General features: G+C 44.3%; 2 protein-coding genes and 4 non-coding genes across 8 annotated transcripts in view; 5 read left to right on the top strand and 1 right to left on the bottom strand.

Moving 5' to 3' along the window:
• Window positions 1-9,402, bottom strand: part of LOC118397405 (phosphoserine phosphatase-like) — a 27,916-nt gene extending 18,514 nt beyond the window's left edge. The window contains exon 1 of one of the 3 annotated variants that reach the window (XM_035792120.2): window positions 9,134-9,402. The gene's annotated coding sequence lies outside the window, so the exon portion shown is untranslated. Of the gene's footprint in view, window positions 1-8,752; window positions 8,867-9,133 lie in introns of those variants that run through there. The other 2 variants (XM_035792118.2, XM_035792121.2) reach the window with 2 other exon arrangements.
• A 957-nt stretch (window positions 9,403-10,359) lies between these two features.
• On the top strand, window positions 10,360-18,939 carry LOC118397406 (T-complex protein 1 subunit zeta). Its single transcript, XM_035792123.2, has 14 exons — window positions 10,360-10,599; window positions 11,105-11,168; window positions 11,415-11,549; window positions 11,799-11,972; window positions 15,244-15,347; window positions 15,438-15,548; window positions 15,949-16,108; window positions 16,451-16,533; window positions 16,804-16,900; window positions 17,197-17,344; window positions 17,901-18,034; window positions 18,200-18,302; window positions 18,404-18,476; window positions 18,579-18,939. Exons 1-14 carry the CDS (start codon window positions 10,463-10,465, stop codon window positions 18,649-18,651), a joined length of 1,596 nt encoding a protein of 531 aa, XP_035648016.1. The 5' UTR covers window positions 10,360-10,462; the 3' UTR covers window positions 18,652-18,939.
• LOC118397606 (small nucleolar RNA SNORA15) lies at window positions 15,607-15,741 on the top strand. Its single transcript, XR_004828450.1, has one exon. It is a non-coding gene; the product is annotated as a small nucleolar RNA SNORA15 (small nucleolar RNA).
• On the top strand, window positions 16,239-16,374 carry LOC118397607 (small nucleolar RNA SNORA22). The gene has a single exon (XR_004828451.1). It is a non-coding gene; the product is annotated as a small nucleolar RNA SNORA22 (small nucleolar RNA).
• On the top strand, window positions 16,608-16,745 carry LOC118397604 (small nucleolar RNA SNORA15). The gene has a single exon (XR_004828448.1). It is a non-coding gene; the product is annotated as a small nucleolar RNA SNORA15 (small nucleolar RNA).
• Window positions 17,507-17,643, top strand: LOC118397605 (small nucleolar RNA SNORA15). Its single transcript, XR_004828449.1, has one exon. It is a non-coding gene; the product is annotated as a small nucleolar RNA SNORA15 (small nucleolar RNA).
• Window positions 18,940-18,996: the final 57 nt, after the last annotated feature.

An 18,996-nucleotide genomic window follows, 5' to 3' on the forward strand; every position in this document is an offset into this window, starting at 1 on the left:
GAAAATCTGTCATTCTGCCCCTGAACAAGGCAGTTAACCCACCGTTCCTAGGCCGTCATTGAAAACAAGAATGTGTTCTTAACTGACTTGCCTAGTTAAATAAAAGGTATATAAAAAATGATTTAAAAAAAAATTTAACATTTAAATCAGTGCCCAAAAATACCGATTTCCGATTGTTATGAAAACTTGAAATCGGCCCTAATTAATCGGCCATTCCGATTCACTGCCTGGTACGGCAACTGCTCGGCCTCCGACCGCAAGGCACTACAGAGGGTAATGCGTACAGCCCAGTACATCACCGGGGCCAAGCTTCCTACCATCCAGGACCTCTATAACATTGTCAGAGGAAGGCCCTAAAAATTGTCAGACTCCAGCCACCCTAGTCATATGTTGTTCGCTCTGCTACCGCACAGCAAGCGGTACCGGAGCGCCAAGTCTAGGTCCAAGAGGCTTCTAAACAGCTTCTACCCCCAAGTAATAAGACTCCTGAACAGGTAATCAAATGGCTACCCAGACTATTTGCATCCACCCCCCCACACTGCTGCTACTCTCTGTTATTATCTATGCATAGCCACTTTAATAACTCTACCTACATGTACATAATTACCTCAACACTGGTGCCCCCTGCACATAGACACTGTACCGGTACCCCCTGTACATTGCCCTTCTATTGTTACTTACTGCTGCTCTTTAATTATATCTGTTATGCTTACTTTTTTAGGGATTTTCTTAAAACTGCATTGTTGGTTAAGGGCTTGTAAGTAAGCATTTCACTGTTGTATTCGGGACACATGTGACAAACAAAATTAGATTTGAAATGTATCCTGTCAAAAGGAGGAAGTGAAGTTCCTGGGCCACAGTATCTCAGACAAAGGAGTACAGCCCGATCCGACAAAGACAGCGTCTGTCGAGGAGATGGCAGAGCCATCCAAAGTCAGCGAGCTACGGATTTTCTAGGAATGGTGAACCAACTGGGAAAGTTTATCCTTCAGTTAGCAGAAAAGGACAAACCTCTCAGTGACCTACTCTCAAAGAAAAGCCACTGGTACTGGGGGCCCGACCAAGTCAGAGCCTTCAAAGAGCTGAAGGAGGAGCTGAATTCAATACCCGTGCTAGCCCTGTTTGACCCAAACAAAGAGACCAAGGTGTCAGCCTATGAATCTTCCTACGGACTAGTAGGAGTGCTACTGCTGAAGAAGATCAAGGTATGGAAACCCGTTGCTTACGCTTCCAGGTCTCTCACACCGACCGAGCAGAGACACGCTCAAGTGGAAAAAGAAGCTCTGGGGCTGATATGGGCATGTGAAAGATTCAGAGACTTTCTCATTGGTCAACACTTTCAGCTGGAAACTGACCACAAACCGCTCCAAAGCCTTCTGGGGAACCAATATTGGGACAAAATTCCCCCACAAATGCAACGCTTCAGGATGAGACTTATGACATACTCTTATATGATTGCTCATGTCCCTGGAAATAGGCTGTGGAATGCAGACACGTTGTCACGTGCGCCAGTCACGTGCGCCAAAGCCAAAGCTACTGCTGCGAAAATGGAGCTCATGAATAGAACAAATACATATGTAAATGCCATGATTGAACAGCTTCCAACGAGTGTTTCCTACATAGACAATCTGAGAGAACAACTCAAAGCCAACAGTGTGTGCTCAAAAGTCATGACAATGTGTCAGAAAGGATGGTCGGAGTTCAGGGGATGCGAAGGACTGAACGAACTTGTGCTTAACTGCAGGACACAGATCAGAGGGCACAAAGCACATATACCATCATAACGTCCTGAGAGACCTTGGCAAAGACTGGGAGCAGACTTCTTCACTCTGAAATGCACCACCTACCTGCTAGTGGTGGACTACTCCTCAAGGTGGAAATTGCAAACCTGTCACTAACGAAGTCTGCAGACGTCGTAGTTCATCTGAAGTCCATCTTCGCCCACCATGGGGTACCTGAGATCCTGGTTACGGACAATGGGCCTCAGTTCTCTGGAAGACCCCTTTCCGACTTCGCTGCAGAGTATGAATTTTGCCATGTCACCAATAGTCCAAAGTTCCCGCAAAGCAACATAGGGTTGAACGCACCGTTCAGACGGTGAAGAACCTCCTCAAGAAAGCAGCTGACCCTTACCTTGCTTTGCTGGCCTATCGGTCAACCCCACTCCAGAATAGCTTCAGCCCGGCGCATCTGCTGATGGGATGACAGCTTCGAACCACGGTGCCAAAACTCCCATCGCTGCTAGACCCATCAATCCCAAACACAGGTGTGGTCAGCTCAAAGGAAAAGGAGAGAAGGAGTGCGGATCAGCAACGCTTCAACAAGCGTCACAGAGTCAGCAACCTCAGCAGACACCCACCCTGAAAACAGGTGTTGATGACGGATATCACCTCATCCCTATGAATGGACCTGAGAACAACAACGCTACGCAGGAGAAGATTCAAGTGTCTTCACCACTCCGAAACACCAACACCCAAGGTAATCCTGGATGTACCTGCTACATCCAGAACAAGGTCTGGGCAAGCAATAGTTAAACCTCAAAGGCTGGACTTTTAAATCAGAGCAACAACAAAAGACTGAGCTCAAAGTAAAAAAAAAATAAGACAAAACAACAGCTGTCAAGTTGTTACAGTTCTTCTAGTTCTTCGGGAACATTTCAACATAGTCATGATTGCAAAATAGTTTCTGTAAACTTTAACCCAAAATGCATCTCTCATTTAACAGACCTACCGACATAAAAGACAGAATAATCCCTTAGACCTACCGACATTACATTTACATTACATTTAAGTCATTTAGCAGACGCTCTTATCCAGAGCGACTTACAAATTGGACACTGTCAATAATAACACAATAACACTGTCAACAATAACACTGTCAATAATAACACAATGACACTGTCAATAATAACACAATGACACTGTCAATAATAACACTGTCAATAATAACACAATGACACTGTCAATAATAACACAATGACACTGTCAATAATAACACAATGACACTGTCAATAATAACACTGTCAATAATAACACAATGACACTGTCAATAATAACACTGTCAATAATAACACAATAGCACTGTCAACAATAACACTGTCAATAATAACACAATGACACTGTCAATAATAACACAATGACACTGTCAATAATAACACTGTCAATAATAACACAATAACACTGTCAATAATAACACAACAACACTGTCAATAATAACACAATAACACTGTCAATAATAACACTGTCAATTATAACACTGTCAATAATAACACTGTCAATAATAACACAATAACACTGTCAATAATAACACTGTCAATAATAACACAATAACACTGTCAATAATAACACTGTCAATTATAACACTGTCAATTATAACACTGTCAATAATAACACAATAACACTGTCAATAATAACACAATAACACTGTCAATAATAACACAATAACACTGTCAATAATAACACTGTCAATAATAACACAATAACACTGTCAATAATAACACTGTCAATAATAACACTGTCAATTATAACACTGTCAATTATAACACTGTCAATAATAACACAATAACACTGTCAATAATAACACAATAACACTGTCAATAATAACACAATAACACTGTCGTACTTCCGGGTTGGAGCGAGCGGTCGCATCGCACTTCGCTCCGCAGGTAGAATAACTTTTTCATTACATTTCATTATAGTACAACGGTTGATTTGTCTAATCTTAGCAATCTCTTCTTAGCTAGCTACATAGCCGTCCTTGTATCAGAGATAATTGCATAATTATCGTATTTCGTCGCCCTAACGTAGCCTTCACTGCTATTCGCCCAGCAGCTAGCAAACGCTAGCATAAGCCCACAGATTAGCATCACTGTAGTGCTATTCACTCATCCTTAACGTAGGAGACTCTGCTAGCTAGCCAACAGCTAACAGCTAACAGCTAGCCAACGTCTACTGAATCGAATTCAACAACCCGGTCGCAGTCACAGGTAGTATCACATTTTCATTTCATTTCATTACAGTACAACGGTTTGATTTGTTTGATCGTAGCTAGCTACATAGCTAGCTACATAGCCGTCTTTGTTTCAAAGATAATTGTAATATAATAATATAATAATATATGCCATTTAGCAGACGCTTTTATCCAAAGCGACTTACAGTCATGTGTGCATACATTCTACGTATGGGTGGTCCCGGGGATCGAACCCACTACCCTGGCGCCATGCTCTACCAACTGAGCTACAAGGACCCTTGTGTAGTCTAGAGCGATTTTCTAGGTTAGCTAGCCAGCTATTGTCGTTCTTTTAACGCAACGTAACGTAAACAACACTGCTAGCTAGCCAGCTAGCCCCCGAATAGTAGCACTGTAGAAACTATTACACTCAACGGAACGACTTGATTAGTGTAGTGTCAACAACGCAGCTACTGCCAGCTAGCCTACTTCAGCAGTACTGTATCATTTGAATCATTTTAGTCAATAAGATTCTTGCTACGTAAGCTTAACTTTCTGAACATTCGAGACGTATAGTCCACTTGTCATTCCAATCTCCTTGCATTAGCGTAGCCTCTTCTGTAGCCTGTCAACTATGTGTCTGTCTATTCCTGTTCTCTCCTCCCTGCACAGACCATACAAACGCTCCACACCGCGTGGCCGTGGCCACCCTAATCTGGTGGTCCCAGCGCGTACGACCCACGTGGACTTTCAGGTCTCCGGTAGCCTCTGGAACTGCCGATCTGCGGCCAACAAGGCAGAGTTCATCTCAGCCTATGCCTCCCTCCAGTCCCTCGACTTCTTGGCACTGACGGAAACATGGATCACCACAGATAACACTGCTACTCCTACTGCTCTCTCCTCGTCCGCCCACGTGTTCTCGCACACCCCGAGAGCTTCTGGTCAGCGGGGTGGTGGCACCGGGATCCTCATCTCTCCCAAGTGGTCTTTCTCTCTTTCTCCCCTTACCCATCTGTCTATCGCCTCCTTTGAATTCCATGCTGTCACAGTTACCAGCCCTTTCAAGCTTAACATCCTTATCATTTATCGCCCTCCAGGTTCCCTTGGAGAGTTCATCAATGAGCTTGATGCCTTGATAAGCTCCTTTCCTGAGGACGGCTCACCTCTCACAGTTCTGGGCGACTTTAACCTCCCCACGTCTACCTTTGACTCATTCCTCTCTGCCTCCTTCTTTCCACTCCTCTCCTCTTTTGACCTCACCCTCTCACCTTCCCCCCCTACTCACAAGGCAGGCAATACGCTTGACCTCATCTTTACTAGATGCTGTTCTTCCACTAACCTCATTGCAACTCCCCTCCAAGTCTCCGACCACTACCTTGTATCCTTTTCCCTCTCGCTCTCATCCAACACTTCCCACACTGCCCCTACTCGGATGGTATCGCGCCGTCCCAACCTTCGCTCTCTCTCCCCCGCTACTCTCTCCTCTTCCATCCTATCATCTCTTCCCTCTGCTCAAACCTTCTCCAACCTGTCTCCTGATTCTGCCTCCTCAACCCTCCTCTCCTCCCTTTCTGCATCCTTTGACTCTCTATGTCCCCTATCCTCCAGGCCGGCTCGGTCCTCCCTCCCGCTCCGTGGCTCGACGACTCATTGCGAGCTCACAGAACAGGGCTCCGGGCAGCCGAGCGGAAATGGAGGAAAACCCCGCCTCCCTGCGGACCTGGCATCCTTTCACTCCCTCCTCTCTACATTTTCCTCCTCTGTCTCTGCTGCTAAAGCCACTTTCTACCATTCTAAATTCCAAGCATCTGCCTCTAACCCTAGGAAGCTCTTTGCCACCTTCTCCTCCCTCCTGAATACCCCCCCCCCCTCCTCCCACTCTGCAGATGACTTCGTCAACCATTTTGAAAAGAAGGTCGACGACATCCGATCCTCGTTTGCTAAGTCAAACGACACCGCTGGTTCTGCTCACACTGCCCTACCCTATGCTCTGACCTCTTTCTCCCCTCTCTCTCCAGATGAAATCTCGCGTCTTGTGACGGCCGGCCGCCCAACAACCTGCCCGCTTGACCCTATCCCCTCCTCTCTTCTCCAGACCATTTCGGGAGACCTTCTCCCTTACCTCACCTCGCTCATCAACTCATCCCTGACCGCTGGCTACGTCCCTTCCGTCTTCAAGAGAGCGAGAGTTGCACCCCTTCTGAAAAAACCTACACTCGATCCCTCCGATGTCAACAACTACAGACCAGTATCCCTTCTCTCTTTTCTCTCCAAAACTCTTGAGCGTGCCGTCCTTGGCCAGCTCTACCGCCATCTCTCTCAGAATGACCTTCTTGATCCTAATCAGTCAGGTTTCAAGACTAGTCATTCAACTGAGACTGCTCTTCTCTGTATCATGGAGGCGCTCCGCACTGCTAAAGCTAACTCTCTCTCCTCTGCTCTCATCCTTCTAGACCTATCGGCTGCCTTCGATACTGTGAACCATCAGATCCTCCTCTCCACCCTCTCCGAGTTGGGCATCTCCGGCGCGGCCCACGCTTGATTGCGTCCTACCTGACAGGTCGCTCCTACCAGGTGGCGTGGCGAGAATCTGTCTCCTCACCACGCGCTCTCACCACTGGTGTCCCCAGGGCTCTGTTCTAGGCCCCTCTTATTCTCGCTATACACCAAGTCACTTGGCTCTGTCATAACCTCACATGGTCTCTCCTATCATTGCTATGCAGACGACACACAATTAATCTTCTCCTTTCCCCTTCTGATGACCAGGTGGCGAATCGCATCTCTGCATGTCTGGCAGACATATCAGTGTGGATGACGGATCACCACCTCAAGCTGAACCTCAGCAAGACGGAGCTCCTCTTCCTCCCGGGAAGGACTGCCCGTTCCATGATCTCGCCATCACGGTTGACAACTCCATTGTGTCCTCCTCCCAGAGCGCTAAGAACCTTGGCGTGATCCTGGACAACACCCTGTCGTTCTCAACTAACATCAAGGCGGTGTCCCGTTCCTGTAGGTTCATGCTCTACAACATCCGCAGAGTACGACCCTGCCTCACACAGGAAGCGGCGCAGGTCCTAATCCAGGCACTTGTCATCTCCCGTCTTGATTACTGCAACTCGCTGTTGGCTGGGCTCCCTGCCTGTGCCATTAAACCCCTACAACTCATCCAGAACGCCGCAGCCCGTCTGGTGTTCAACCTTCCCAAGTTCTCTCACGTCACCCCGCTCCTCCGCTCTCTCCACTGGCTTCCAGTTGAAGCTCGCATCCGCTACAAGACCATGGTGCTTGCCTACGGAGCTGTGAGGGGAACGGCACCTCAGTACCTCCAGGCTCTGATCAGGCCCTACACCCAAACAAGGGCACTGCGTTCATCCACCTCTGGCCTGCTCGCCTCCCTACCACTGAGGAAGTACAGTTCCCGCTCAGCCCAGTCAAAACTGTTCGCTGCTCTGGCCCCCAATGGTGGAACAAACTCCCTCACGACGCCAGGACAGCGGAGTCAATCACCACCTTCCGGAGACACCTGAAACCCCACCTCTTCAAGGAATACCTAGGATAGGGTAAGTAATCCTTCTCACCCCCCCCCCCCTAAAAAGATTTAGATGCACTATTGTAAAGTGGCTGTTCCACTGGATGTCATAAGGTGTATGCACCAATTTGTAAGTCGCTCTGGATAAGAGCGTCTGCTAAATGACTTAAATGTAAATGTAAATGTCAATAATAACACAATAACACTATCAATAATAACACTGTCAATAATAACACAATAACACAGTTAAACACAGTTAAATACAGTTGTATGGCCTGTAGGTGGAAACTGTCTCTGAGCCTGTTGGTCCGGGGCCTGATGCTCCAATAGGTTACTTACTATAGCTGTTTCAAGGTCAATACACCACGCCAGAGAAATACTGTTATTGCGTAACACCTTACTGTAGTAATTTAGCTTTTAGTGTGTGTGTGTCTGTCATGTGTTATGACCCTAGTAACAGAGAAGGTAGAAAGGACAGCATATGTGAACTGTGCTTGTAGAGAAGGAGACTGGCATAACTGTGAAAGTCTGACACACACACACAATCACACACATTCATGAAGTGGATAATTGTGCATTCCTGTCTTTTCCAAAATAAATGTACAGTTGAAGTCGGAAAGTTTACATACACTTAGGTTGGAGTCATTAAAACTTGTTTTTCAACCACTCCACAAATTTCTTGTTAACAAACTATAGTTTTGGCAAGTTGGTTAGGACTACTACTTTTTTTCCAATAATTGTTTACAGACAGATTATTTCACCTATAATTCACTGTATCACAATTCCAGTGGGTCAGAAGATTACATCCACTCATTTGACTGGGCCTTTAAACAGCTTGCAAAATTCCAGAAAATATCTTTAGAAGCTTCTGATAGGCTAAGACAGAATAATACCTTGAGGGTTTTTGAGACATAGGCAGTGTATCCATTTATCCTCTGAAAAGGGAGATGTGGTGTTATTTGCATATTGCATCCTGATTGGTCATATGCTAATGAATATTGGGGATCGTAGGGGTTCATGAGGAAAGCATCGCTCTCTCTCATGTGGCTTGTAATGTGAAGCTAGCAATAAATTTGCCTTCATAAAATATATACTGTTAGTAGTTATTTTACTCACGTACAGACAAGTTTGATTTACACGACAGTGATCAGCTCAAGCATGCGATAGAAACAGTCTACCGTACATGATTAATCGACTGATGCAGTGCAAAACAATATTTAACGAGACAAAACATTAAAATATATATTCTATTGTTAAAAATTACACCGAATTTACCTAGTCGGTCAGTGCAACGTTTTCTTCTAGTTGCCGGCAGTAGTAACAGACTACAACAGCAGCCTTGGAGAAGACTATCATGCAACTAACTGAACTGTTGCGTCACCCTCTCCTCGCGAAAGAGTGCCCGGTATGCGAGCAAAAGGTGATGAATACCATTGCCAACTTGATCTTCCACTACGATACATTTGTGCACGGTCGGCATCACAGAGCAAAACAATAGAGTTCATTTGAAATCATACAATGCGTTACATAATGTATCAAAGTGTCCTTGATGGTGTTAAATGTTACTCTTCATATGTATTTTTTGGCATGTGCTGGTCCTGCAAACTAAGTCTACTTTCTTCAATAAGAAAACAAGTTTGTGCAAAATGTTCTTACTTACTGGTTGCTAAAGCGTTGATATGGCACTGTCCACGGTTTCAGTATTGGCCGACTTTCCTGATGCTTTCAATAGGTTCAGTGAGGAAGAGAAAGCCGAGCGAATCAAAAGAAAGCCGGCACGTGAGACCGCCCACTATACAGTTTGCTTTTTACCAGAGACACTGGAGGAGATGGAAAACTCAATTGGCGGCGTATTATCTATCGGTCATTGTGTACGATGCCCATGCTACTTCAATGAGCCGCGTAGTGCACTCTGATTTTGGGACACGAAGAGGAATGAAATGGAGTCAGTTGGGCGCTAGCTCAAAAACACAAAATTAGCATGTATTTCGTCAACAAGAAGTACATTACACACATATTCCAAGATGTGAGATAATTAACTTGCTATCTGTAATATTGTATAGCTTTGGAATCGTGACATATACTTTCGAGGAAAATATGCACGTTTTTCGACTCATACCCTGACTTTGAGAAGGGATTGCGTGACGATTTACTTCGACACGGTGCTGGGTGGGGCGTTACATTAACTGACCCATTTTGATTCTTATATCCTCCTTTCTCTAATATCTCTGCTTTTACGTAACTCGGCAGAAAAAATGTCCAGCAGGTGGCGATTTTTCGTTGCTTCGCCCACCAAGCAATGAGTTTTGTGTGGAGATCAGTGAGTGTCGAATTTGGTGGCTTATTTGCTACGTGAGGTTTATTTGATCTAATATAAATTTCATAATGATTACATTGTTACGAGTGTACTGAGATAAGTAGGAAACGTGACATCCCGGCAACTTTCAGAAAAAAAACTATATCGGTGTTGTCTCGAGATGGCTATATTCCGCCCCCCAACTGCATTGCCTTTTTGACAGTGAGACAGATGACATCTATTTTTACATATACATTAGCTATTTATGTCCATATTAATATTTAATTTCATACAAAGTGGTTTCTCATTATGGTAGATTTTAAAAAGGAGTAGGGCATTTTTTAAACAGGACTTATAAATCACATCCTCTTCTAAAACAGCTGAGCTTGAACAGATTTGTATTATAAAGATCTGTAAATTTGCGCCGCTCATTGCCAAATTGAACCTCATGAACAAAAAGGTTGACTCCGCCTTTTCTATATTTGAGTTACCTATTGTTTCACCAATCACACAGGGTAAATTGGATTTCCGCCTAACATCTGGCCAATAAGACGACAGTAAGGAGGGATCAATGTCAATTTCCGCACGTGAAGCCCAGAGAGTTCCAGAAACCGGCCTTTCTTGATTTAGCGTTAAGCTTTACAGTAAATTCTACAGCGTGGAGAAACTGAATAGCAAATGTTTACACCATGACTGCTATAAAGGCATTAAACCCGAAAGCTGAGGTAGCACGTGCTCAAGCCGCTCTGGCAGTAAATATCAGTGCTGCTCGGGGTCTTCAGGATGTGCTCAAAAGTAATTTGGGACCAAAAGGAACAATGAAAATGTGAGTGCAACTGGCCATGCTCGCTAGCAGTTAGCATGCTACTGCTGCTAGTTTAGCTAACATCGTGGTATCCTGGCAGCCAGTAGACCATTTATGGTATTATATACGTTTATTTTGTCAGATCCATTGTACGCAGTAGTTTCTCTAAGAAACTATGTTAGCTTGCTTGATAGTGGATTTCATAGCCACCTCCAAAATACGTAGCTAAATTATAGCTAGCTATTGGTAGCTATCTGAATTATCATCAGGGAGTGGTTTTACAATGGGCACTGGGTTATTTTACCAATCAATGGTATTAGCTATAAAGGATAATCAGCAGATACCTAGATCATTTGGAGACTACTATAACTGAAAAGCTTACTATCAGTTTATATACAATTAGTCTCATTGTTTTCTAGCTATACTCGTGATTAGAGACATTATTAATGTACAATGCATCTAGTCATGTTTTAAATATCCATTTGTTGAGCCTATAACAAATTATGTTTTGTGTGCTTGTTTGCAGGCTTGTATCAGGGGCTGGTGACATAAAGCTGACCAAAGATGGTAATGTCTTGTTGCATGAAATGGTAAGACAAATATCCTATGAGTTTGATGTATGGTTAACACCCATGTGTGCTTTTGTTTGTTGTAGCTCCCATGGATTTTTACCCTGTAAAGTGTTGTCTGTAACCTCTGCATTGGAGGAGTTGCAATTCTCCTCCACATGTATTCAGTAGACCAGTACATCTTCATCGAACATCTGTAACCTTACTAATTGTGAGATGTGTTGCCTTATATTCTTGCTTTGACACTAAAGTCTTGTCTTCAATCAGCAAATCCAGCATCCGACAGCATCCTTGATTGCCAAAGTAGCTACAGCACAGGATGACATCACAGGGGACGGTACAACATCCAATGTGCTCATCATTGGAGAGCTCCTGAAACAAGCAGACCTCTACGTGTCAGAGGTGAGATGGGGCTTGGGGGAAGCCCCCAACATGTAATTGAAATAGTTTCCTAGATAAGGGAAGGGATTTTGATTAAATTAAATGCTTTATTTTAGTAAGGTTGTGTGATGACTTAAAATTATTTAATTGATACATGTAGATTCGATGCCAATAAAGCAGGTTGCATAATCTGCATCCCAGTACCATTAGTTAACCCCCTATTCCTGTGTTTTGTCCCAACCTGTATTTTCTGTCTTTTCCTCCAAAAAGGGTCTCCACCCACGGATAATAGCAGAAGGTTTTGAGGCAGCCAAGGATAAGGCTCTGAAGGTGCTTGAGGAGATGAAGGTGACCAGAGAGATGGACAGAGAGACCCTCATCCACGTGGCCCGCACCTCCCTCAGGACAAAGGTCCATGCCGAGCTGGCTGATCTCCTCACAGAGGTGTGTGTTTGTGACGGGAATACAGATATGCATCTGTTCTTCAGATACAGTTAAAACAAAGTAGGGGCGTGGATCAGAAAACAAGTCACTCTGGTGTGAACACCATTTGGCTCATGCAGGGCGACATCTCATTCACAGAGAGTTGATCAAGCTGTTGCTTGTGGCCTTTGGAATGTTGTCCCACTCTTCAATGGCTGTGCGGAGTTGCTGGATGTTGGCATGAACTGGAACACGCTGTTGTACATGTCGATCCAGAGCAACCCAAACATGCTCAATGGGTGACAGGTCTGGTGAGTATGCAGGCCATGGAAGAACAGGAACATTTTTAGCTTCCAGGAATTGTGTACAGATCTCTATTTTTATTTAATCTTTATTTAACCCGGTAGGTTAGTTTAGAACAAGTTCTCATTTACAACTGCGACCTGGCCAAGATAAAGCAAAGCAGTGCGACACAAACAGCACAGAGTTACACATGGAATAAACAAACATACAGAGAGAAGGTCTGTATACGGTGTATGCAAATGAGTTATGATAAGGGGGTGACGCAATAAATGTGCCATAGTGGTGAAATTATTACAGTATGGCAAATTTAAACACTGGGGTGATAGATGTACAGAAGATGAGTTTGCAAGTAAATAACAATATGGTGATAAGGTAGTTGGATGGGCTATTTACAGATTGGCTATGTGCAGTGATCTGTGAGCTGCTCTGACAGCGGGTGCTTAAAGCTAGTGAGAGGGATATGGGTCTCCAGCTTCAGTGAATTTTTTTATTTAAAAAAACATTTTTTTTGCAATTCGTTCCAGTCATTGCCTGCAGAGAACTGGAAGGAAAGGCGGCCAAAGGAGGAATTGGCTTTGGGGGTGACCAGTGAAATATACCTGCTGGAGCGCGTGCTGCTATGGTGACCAGTGAGCTGAGATAAGGCGGAGCTTTACCTAGTAACGACTTATAGATGACCTGGAGCCAGTGGGTTTGGCGACGGATATGAAGCGAGGGCTAGCCAACGAGAGAGAGCATACAGGTCGCAGTGGTGGGTAGTATATGGGGCTCTGTGTCTATGCATTCAAATTGCCGTCCATAAAATGCAATTTGGTTTGTTTTCTGTAGCTTATGCCTGTCCATACCACAACCCCACCGCCACTATGGGTCACTCTGTTCACAACGTTGACATCAGCAAACCGCTCGCCCACACAACGGCAAACATGCTATCTGCCCGGTTCAGTTGAAACCAGGATTTATCCGTGACGAGCACACTTCTCCAACGTGCCAGTCGACATCGACGGTGAGCATTTGCCCGCTGAAGTCGATTATGACACTGAACTGCAGTCAGGTCAAGACCCTCGTGAGGAGCATGCAGACAACAAGAATGCAGATGAGCTTCCCTGAGACTGTTTCTCACAGTTTGTGCAGAAATGCTCAGGTTGGTTAAACCCACAGTTTGATCAGCTGCCCGGGTGGCTGGTCTCAAGATCCCGCAGGTCAAAAGGCTGGATGTGGCTTTGTGGAGTCCCGGACTGCCGTGGTTACAAATGGTGGTCTGCTGTTGAGGCTGGTTGGATGTACTGCCAAATTCTCTAAAACATTGTTGGAAGTTGCTTATGGTAGAGAAATTAACATTTAAATGATCTGGCAACAGCACTGGTAGACATTCCTATAGTCTGCATGCCAATTGCATGCTCCCTCAACTTCAGACATCTGTAGCATTTTGTTGTGACAAAACTGTAAATTTTTTTATGGAAGGTATACCTGTGTAATCAGCTTCTTGATATGCCACAACTGTAAGGTAGCTGGATTCTCTTGGCAAAGGAAAAATGGTCACTAACAGGGATGTGAACAAATTGAGAGAAATAAGCTTTTTTGTGCGACTGGACCATTTCTGGGACGTTAGTTCAGCTCATGAAACGTGAGACCAACACTTCCATGTTGCATTTAATTTTTTTTTACTTGCACTATATATATACAAGTTTGTCATTTCTGCCCTGCTAGAGCTACCCAGGGTCAACTGTAAGTGCTGTTCTAGTGAAGTGGAAACGTCTACGAGCAACAACTGCTCAGCTGCGAAGTGGGAGGTCACAGAATGGGACCATCGAGTGCTGAAGCGCATAGCGCGTAAAATCATTCTGTCCTCGGTTGCAACACTCTCAACCAAGTTCCAAACTGCCTCTGGAAGCAACGTCCGTACAGTAACTGTTCGGGAGTTTCATAAAATGGCTTTCCGTGGCCAAGCGGCCGCACACAAGCTTAAGATCACAATGCCAAGCGTGTGTAAAGCTCGCCGCCATTGGACTCTGGAGCAATGGAAACACGTTCTCTGGAGTGATGAATCCCGCTTCACCATCCGACAGTCGAAACTGGGTTTGGCGGATGCCAGGAGAACGCTACCTACCCCAGTGCATAGTGCCAACTGAAGTTTGTAGGAGGAATAATGCTTTGGGCTTTCATGGTACAGGCTAGCACCCTTAGTTCCAGTGAAAGGAAATCATAACACTACAGCGTACAATGACATTCTAGATTCTGTCACCACAATTTCGGAATGTCCCGTTTCAGCATTGCAGTGCACAAAGTGAGGTCCATACAGAAATGGTTTGTTGAGATCGGTGTGGAAGAACATAGCCCTGACGTCAACCCCATTTAACATCTTTTGGATGAATTGGAACGCTGACTGCGAGCCAGGCCTAATTGTCCAACATCCGTGCCCAACCTCACTATTGCTATTGTGGCAGAATGGAAGCAAGTCTCTGCGCCAATGGTCCAACATCTATGGGAAAGCCTTCCTAGAAGAGTAGAGGCTGTAATGGCAAAAGGGGGACCAACTCCATATTAATGCCCAGGATTTTGGAATGACATGATCGACGAGCAGGTGTCCACATACTTTTGTGTAGAGCAGGGATGGGCTAATGTTGTCCTCTGGGCCGGACTGGTCACACTTTTCCCCATCTCTAGCACAAACAGCCTTTTAAAAAAACTTTTATTTTGATATTTTTTTAAGTCAATTGCATTTTAAACTGAATATCATGATTAGTTGGTCTATTGGAGTCTGGTGTCACACTTTTGCCCCAGCTAACATACCTATCAGGCCCTCGAGGACTGGAGTTGCGCATCCCTGACTTAGAGCATTTACTTGAGCCTGGCTGGTGTGGGACTTTTTTTTGGGGGGGCTCTTCCATGTACCAGACAAGCTTAATCAACCAATGCTGTACTTGTCATTTGATTGTATGATCAGCATATCTAATAACTTCACTCCCTTTACTTGGGGGATATTCTTCAGGCTGTGGTGGATGCTGTGCTGGCTATCCACAGACCCAATGAGCCTATTGACCTGTTCATGGTAGAGATCATGGAGATGAAGCATAAGACTGACAGCGACACACAGTGAGTGTACATATCATTCTCATAAACAGTCACTGACAATGTGTACCTTTGAATTGTGTCCAACATTGACCTTTTCTGTCCCCTCCCTAGGCTGATCCGAGGCCTGGTGTTGGACCATGGTGCCCGCCATCCAGACATGAAGAAGCGGGTAGAGGACGCCTTTGTGCTCACTTGCAATGCCTCTTTGGAATATGAGAAAACGTCAGTATAATGTTAGCACAGCTATCTTTGGCTTTTACTAGGTGGACTAAATGTGTAGGCATGGATGAATTCTGTGTTACAGTCCGTAGTAGATCCAGTCAGACACCATGCAAAAGCATCCTTTCACTATTTCTTTACTAAATGTGAGTGCTGACCTGTGCCTCATCTACTCTATGGAGAAGTGAATACAGTCCTGCAGTTTAGTTAATTTCATAGATGTGGCAAAGCTCTTTAAGCAGGAATGATTTTTGGTCACTGGAAAGTCAATATTATAGGACGTAACTACTACAGTAAAGGGGATTGTAGTGTGACCGCCTATGTTGTATACTTTCCCAATAGTGTCCTGTGAAAAGAGCATGGAATTCTAAACTGTCAGTTCAAACCCCTGCTTTGCTTTCAGTGAGGTGAACTCTGGCTTCTTCTACAAGAGTGCTGGCGAGAGGGAGAAGCTGGTGGCTGCTGAGAGGAAGTTCATCGAGGAGCGTGTGAAGAAGATCATCGAGCTCAAGAACGCAGTTTGTGCTGATAACAGCAAGGGCTTTGTGGTCCTCAACCAGAAGGTATGACTAGGAATTTAATGTATTCACTGGCGAAAAACGTATTTTGGAAATGTGATCTATCAATCTTTCAAAGAACATTTTGTTTTGAAGACTCTCAGGCAATACTAACTTGTTAAGCAGAAGTGTCTGACAGCACAGTGAACACCCTTGTGTGCTTTTGTAGCTCCCCTGGATTTTACTCTGTGCTACAGTAAAGTGTGGTCTGTAACCTCTGCATTGGAGGAGCTGCATTCTCCTCCACATGTATTCAGCAGACCAGTACATTCAGTATTTCAGCATATTAAAAGTGATTTGAATTACATTTGGGTTCATTAAATATATTTTTTAAATTACTCCTTACAGGGCATTGACCCATATTCCCTGGATGCTCTGGCCAAAGAGGGCATTGTAGCTCTGCGTAGGACCAAGAGGAGGAACATGGAAAGGTACAAAAACTATATAACCTGCCTCAATCTTTGTTTACAAGCTTGAACAGTGCATCTTGGAGAGGTACTCTTGTGCATGGATGAATTCTGTGTTACTCTTGTCAGTAGTAAAATCAGTCAGACACCATGCAAAAGCATATTTTCACTCCTACTTTACTAAATGTGAGTGCTGTCCTGTGCCTCACCTATTCAGTGGAGGAGTGATTACAATTGTGTGTGTGAGACTAATTGTAATATTTGAGTGTCTTGCTGACCATTTACCCCCCCCAGACTCACCCTGGCCTGTGGAGGTATTGCCATGAACTCTTTCGAAGACCTCACCCCAGAATGCCTGGGCCAGGCTGGTCTGGTCTATGAACACACCCTGGTGAGTTAACATGCTGGGTCTTTACCTCTAGACCAGGACAAACAGTCAAATGGTCTGTACCAGTTTCCAAAACATTTGGTACAGAATTCCTCCTGGTGTGGGTGGGAGGAATCACTGGCCACATTCACCCCACTGAGGATACAAAAGGGGCCTATCAGCTTGCCATGCCTCTTCTTTCCAATACTATGAAAATCTATGATTTGGTAAAAATGTGTATGATATCATGGTCAAACATGTAATATTGTGGTTTATCATGAAGTTAAATATGTAATTTAATGGTTTCTCCCCCCATACAGGGTGAGGAGAAGTACACATTCATAGAGAAGTGTGGAAACCCCCTGTCAGTGACCCTGCTTGTGAAGGGACCCAACAAACACACCCTGACCCAGATCAAAGATGCAGTCAGGGATGGGCTCAGGGCCGTCAAGAACGCCATCGAGGATGGTACGTGCTGCTGCAATGGAAGTTCATCTGACACTAGGGAGGATTAATCAAACTCTGCAACTATTTGAATCCAGCTCTACTATCAGATGATATTGAGTGGGGGAGAGTTTGGTTTTATCAAGATGGGACTGATTCTGTAACGATGCTCAAATAGATTTGTAGGCATGGACGAATTATGCATTACTCTGTCAGTAGTAGATGCAATCAGACACCATGCAAAAACATCCTTTCACTACTTCTTTACTAAAGGTTAGTGCTGACCTGTGCCTCACCTACTCCTTGGAGAAGTGAATACAAGTAGCATAGTTTAAATGCATACTAAAACTCTTCAGGAACAGCCCACTGTAAAGTCATTCCCTATGGAATGTTGAAGTCTGGTCAGATGGCATCCATTCACATTTTCAAACACCACTCTGCCTCAAATAATTTAACTTTGTGTATAATACCTTTTAGAAATCCTTTTGTTTTTCAATGTGTGCATACCCATATCAAAGACTGATCTTATATCAGCCAGTCAGCTGTTGTTCAGAGTCTGATCCCAGTGTTGACTTTGCAGGCTGCGTGGTGTCAGGGGCCGGGGCCTTCGAGGTGGCTGTGCATGATGCTCTGATAAAGCACAAACCCTCAGTGAAGGGCCGGGCTCAGCTGGGTGTGCAGGCTTTTGCTGATGCCCTCCTCATCATCCCTAAGGTATGTAATGAGTCTTGAAGTTATTTATTTTTGTCAATCCCTTCCATGCTTTGGCATTCTATTGATATAACATCTATTTAACTCTGACAATGAAGGACATCAGCTTTTAGCTAAGTCTTGGCAATAGATCTATGTACTGCTGACTGAATGTTTCTTTCTCTCCAGGTACTAGCCCAGAACTCTGGATATGATCCCATGGAGACCCTGGTCAAACTCCAGACTGAGTACAAAGAGAGTGGTCAGCTGGTTGGAGTTGATCTGAGCTCTGGTATGGAATTTAACCTCAAACTGAGGATATGGATTTATTTCACATTCCTATGTCAAAACAAAAATATTAAAATCACTTTAAATGTACCTATTTTTCTTTAGGTGAACCAATGGTCGCTTCAGAAGCTGGGGTTTGGGATAACTACAGTGTTAAGAAACAACTCCTTCACTCATGGTAAGAACACACCCTTTTAATCTCAATTCAGTATGACCCTTCATATTTAAGATTCAATGACCCTTTGGATTAAACTGTTATTGATTTGTTTTCTGTCCACAGCACGGTAATAGCCAGCAACATCCTGTTGGTGGATGAGATCATGAGAGCAGGCATGTCATCCCTGAAGGGCTAGGTCAGAACTGATGACTGAAATGAGCTCTTTTGGATGACTATCACTTCAGATACTAGTTATGAGAGCAGCCTCGTAGAATAACTAGGGGAATAAATGGACCAGTATTAGGGTCTCATCCGAGGTGGTGATTGGAGAATTCTTGTTCCCCTGCTTGTTGACATGTCTGTAATGTTGTATTATACATGGATGGACACTTTCATCCCACATGTGTTCCTTTTTTTTTTGTTATGGCTCATACCAAGAATGTATACACCTCACTCTTAGTATGTAATAAACCTGTAGCTTGGCTTTGAGTTTGCAGCTCATTATAATCAATCATAAGTTATACTTTTTGTACCAATCACA

The sequence above is a fragment of the Oncorhynchus keta genome, chromosome 18, assembly GCF_023373465.1.
Source record: "Oncorhynchus keta strain PuntledgeMale-10-30-2019 chromosome 18, Oket_V2, whole genome shotgun sequence".
Lineage (NCBI taxonomy): Eukaryota > Metazoa > Chordata > Actinopteri > Salmoniformes > Salmonidae > Oncorhynchus > Oncorhynchus keta.

What these genes read in the sequence shown, in the direction of transcription:
- LOC118397406 (XM_035792123.2), top strand. Translation starts at nt 10,463, where the DNA reads ATGACTGCTATAAAGGCATTAAACCCGAAAGCTGAGGTAGCACGTGCT. An exon ending in CCAAAAGGAACAATGAAAAT is followed by an intron (nt 10,600 to 11,104) that starts GTGAGTGCAACT and finishes GCTTGTTTGCAG; the next exon opens with GCTTGTATCAGGGGCTGGTG. An exon ending in AAGACTGACAGCGACACACA is followed by an intron (nt 15,348 to 15,437) that starts GTGAGTGTACAT and finishes TCCCCTCCCTAG; the next exon opens with GCTGATCCGAGGCCTGGTGT.